Below are 2,644 nucleotides of genomic sequence, written 5' to 3'. Positions count from 1 at the left end.
ATGCACGCCAGACGCCCTGTTACACCACAAAGGATCCAAGTCCTACATAATGTTCATAAATTTTACATAATTATGTTAGTTAATGATTACAAAATTTTCCATTTTTGTTTTATTTTGTTTTCACTTTCCTTCCCCTTTATTTCCTGTACTGCCACCATACACAAAACCATAATGAAAACAAGGGATTCTCAATCATCATATTGATAGTGCACTTGTGTTTAAATATTCTTTCATCTTCAATCCAAGGATGCTAAACTTATATTAATTTAAATGCAGCTTGTTGAAATCAGATTATACCCAGACATATCTTGTACATATTTTTTCTTTTCTTTTTTCTAATCCTCGCAATGTAGACTGGCACAAATGATTTTCTTTCTTTTGGTTTGTTTTTGGTTTAAACTTTAAACAGGGTTCACATGCTTCATGAGGCATTTCACCAGTTAAAAGAGGTCGGAAGCTACTACTACTAATAAGGTGCGAAGCATGTGAAGATGAGGCTTGTGGGAATTTTGCCTTGTTCAGCTTCTACTTGTAAGAAATTAAGGGACAAGTACCTGTTTTCTCCTATAGTAATATTGTTGGTCCATTTAGGGAGGCAGGGACACCTTGTTCTAAAAATAAATGGCCTACTACTCTTAAGCCATTATTAGAGAGGCCATATATATATATATATATATTTGGTAAAAGAAATCGATCCTCTGATAAAATTTAAAGTAATGAAGATCCAAAGATATCCAAGATCATGGAGAAGTGCTCCTAACTTTGGAGTTTTACCCTTTTCTATATAGGGTGGGTGGCATTGGGTAGGTTAAGATTCCCTTCCATCCAAGGGATGTGGGGCTGTGGGACGAGTAAATCATCACTACTCATTTACATTAGTTATTAGTTGGGATGGGTCATGGGTTATTTGGTTATAGACTTATAGTTGCATATCTTAGGCTATTAGGTTGGATCTTCAAAATCTATACATATATAAAGCCCCTATGGAAAAATTCCCACTGGGGAGAGGGAGGATAACTGAATAAGCCACCAAATAGAGGGAAGAAGCAGACTACAAACCCGCACAGCAAGGTGGTTAACCTCAACATTCAAACTACGAGAAATAAGGCGAAAAAATACAGAAGAAAACTGCCAAGAAAATAACTGAATATCATTCACTAGCATGAGTAGCCCAATCCAAGGGAGCTGTAGACTGGTTCAGGCCATCCACCACTCACCACTGCCTGGAAATCAGAGAAAAGAACTAGATGCCGAGATCCCAACCAATGGGCTAAGAGAAGGTCATCGCATATGGCCTCTGCTTCCATGGCCAAAGGAGAAAGACCCGAACTGCACCAACCCTGCTCCATCACATAGGAAGGGAAGGTTAGGAGGTTCAAGTAGGTAAATGGGTTCCATTGCAAACTTTACATATAAAAGAGATAATCATAGAAAGGCAAAAGTTCATTAGAATGGTCCATCTTTATAAGTTTATCAAGACAGTCCATTTTTTAGCCATGTGGACCACTAGATATTACACCTTATGGATTAGCCACAATCAAAATTTAAAATTCTAATTCAATTAAATAACCACCCATGCATACCCATGCATCATTATATTTTTCAGCTGTCCATGTATGTTTATGCAACCTCTCTCTTCTAATTCATTTCACTGTTTCCGTCTTGGTCACTGCTTTTCCCATATAGCTAAAATGGCAGTCCAAGCACAACGTTTCCATTAGGCAATGGCTCTGTGCCTATGTTTAAAGTTATGAAATCTGGTGGAGCGGATGGGCAGGGCAGTTCCTGTACCATGATTTCTATATGGTGTGCATGAAATATGATATCTCCAATTAAATATCGTACCTCTTATCTCCATTGCATTAGGATGCATCATCCTGATATAGAATCATAATTTCATTAATACCTATTACTATAATTCCAAATTAGGATTTGGGTTGATATGACCTTTGGCAGGCCTAGCATCTAACGTTGTCAGAAAGCTTGCTTTTGATGCAACCATTACGCATATTTGGATAGAGAGATCTTCCAAGATGGAATCCCAACTCCCACTCTTTTGACAAGATTTGGAAAGTCATCTTCTTTGATGTTAGCACCAAACTTGGCTGCCTAAGCCATTGTCCAGTTCGTGATTCCCTATGGAAAAGGCTCATTGTTGTCTCTTGAGGCCTCCCTCCCTCCATTCCCCCCCCCCTCCAAAGGATGCTTCCCCTTTTTTTTTGGCTAGCTTTTTTGTTGTAGGGTTTTTCCCAGTTCTATTTCCCACTCCCCCCAGGTTTGCCTCTTTTCAGCCTCTCCCTCCTTTGTTTGTGTTTTTTTTCCTCTTGCTAATGAATTCATTTATTCATCCAAAAAAATAATTCAAAAGTAGTGGTTTTCAGTCGGCTTTAACGATGGGCACTGGCTTTCTTCCATCACAATATCGTATTAATTTTTTTTGGCTAATCCATTTCATTTGACTGAGGGACCAAAACCCTAATCCCTGATTTGTATAGCACATCCTTGTTGGATATACTCAGTGAACTGCTGCATTAATGCATGGAATGGATGATCAAATAATAATTGAAATCATTCAACAATATTATAATGTGTTATGAAGAAGTCCTCTAACTTTCCTTTCTTTCTTTCCTTTTTTTTTTTTTTT

General features: G+C 37.9%; 1 protein-coding gene across 3 annotated transcripts in view; it reads right to left on the bottom strand.

Annotated features, from left to right (window-relative positions):
- Positions 1–984: 984 nt before the first annotated feature.
- The window catches only part of LOC122081858 (NAD-dependent malic enzyme 62 kDa isoform, mitochondrial-like), a 24,899-nt gene continuing 23,239 nt past the window's right edge, over positions 985–2,644 (bottom strand). For 2 of the 3 annotated variants that reach the window (XM_042649214.1, XM_042649212.1), the window contains one exon: positions 985–1,340. In XM_042649214.1, the coding sequence (XP_042505148.1) occupies positions 1,158–1,340 (183 nt within the window). In that variant the 3' untranslated portion in view covers positions 985–1,157. The remainder of the gene's footprint in view (positions 1,341–2,644) is intronic. The other variant, XM_042649213.1, reaches the window with a different exon arrangement.

The sequence above is a fragment of the Macadamia integrifolia genome, chromosome 6, assembly GCF_013358625.1.
Source record: "Macadamia integrifolia cultivar HAES 741 chromosome 6, SCU_Mint_v3, whole genome shotgun sequence".
NCBI lineage: Eukaryota > Viridiplantae > Streptophyta > Magnoliopsida > Proteales > Proteaceae > Macadamia > Macadamia integrifolia.
This window is presented reverse-complemented; position numbering and strand designations above follow the sequence as displayed.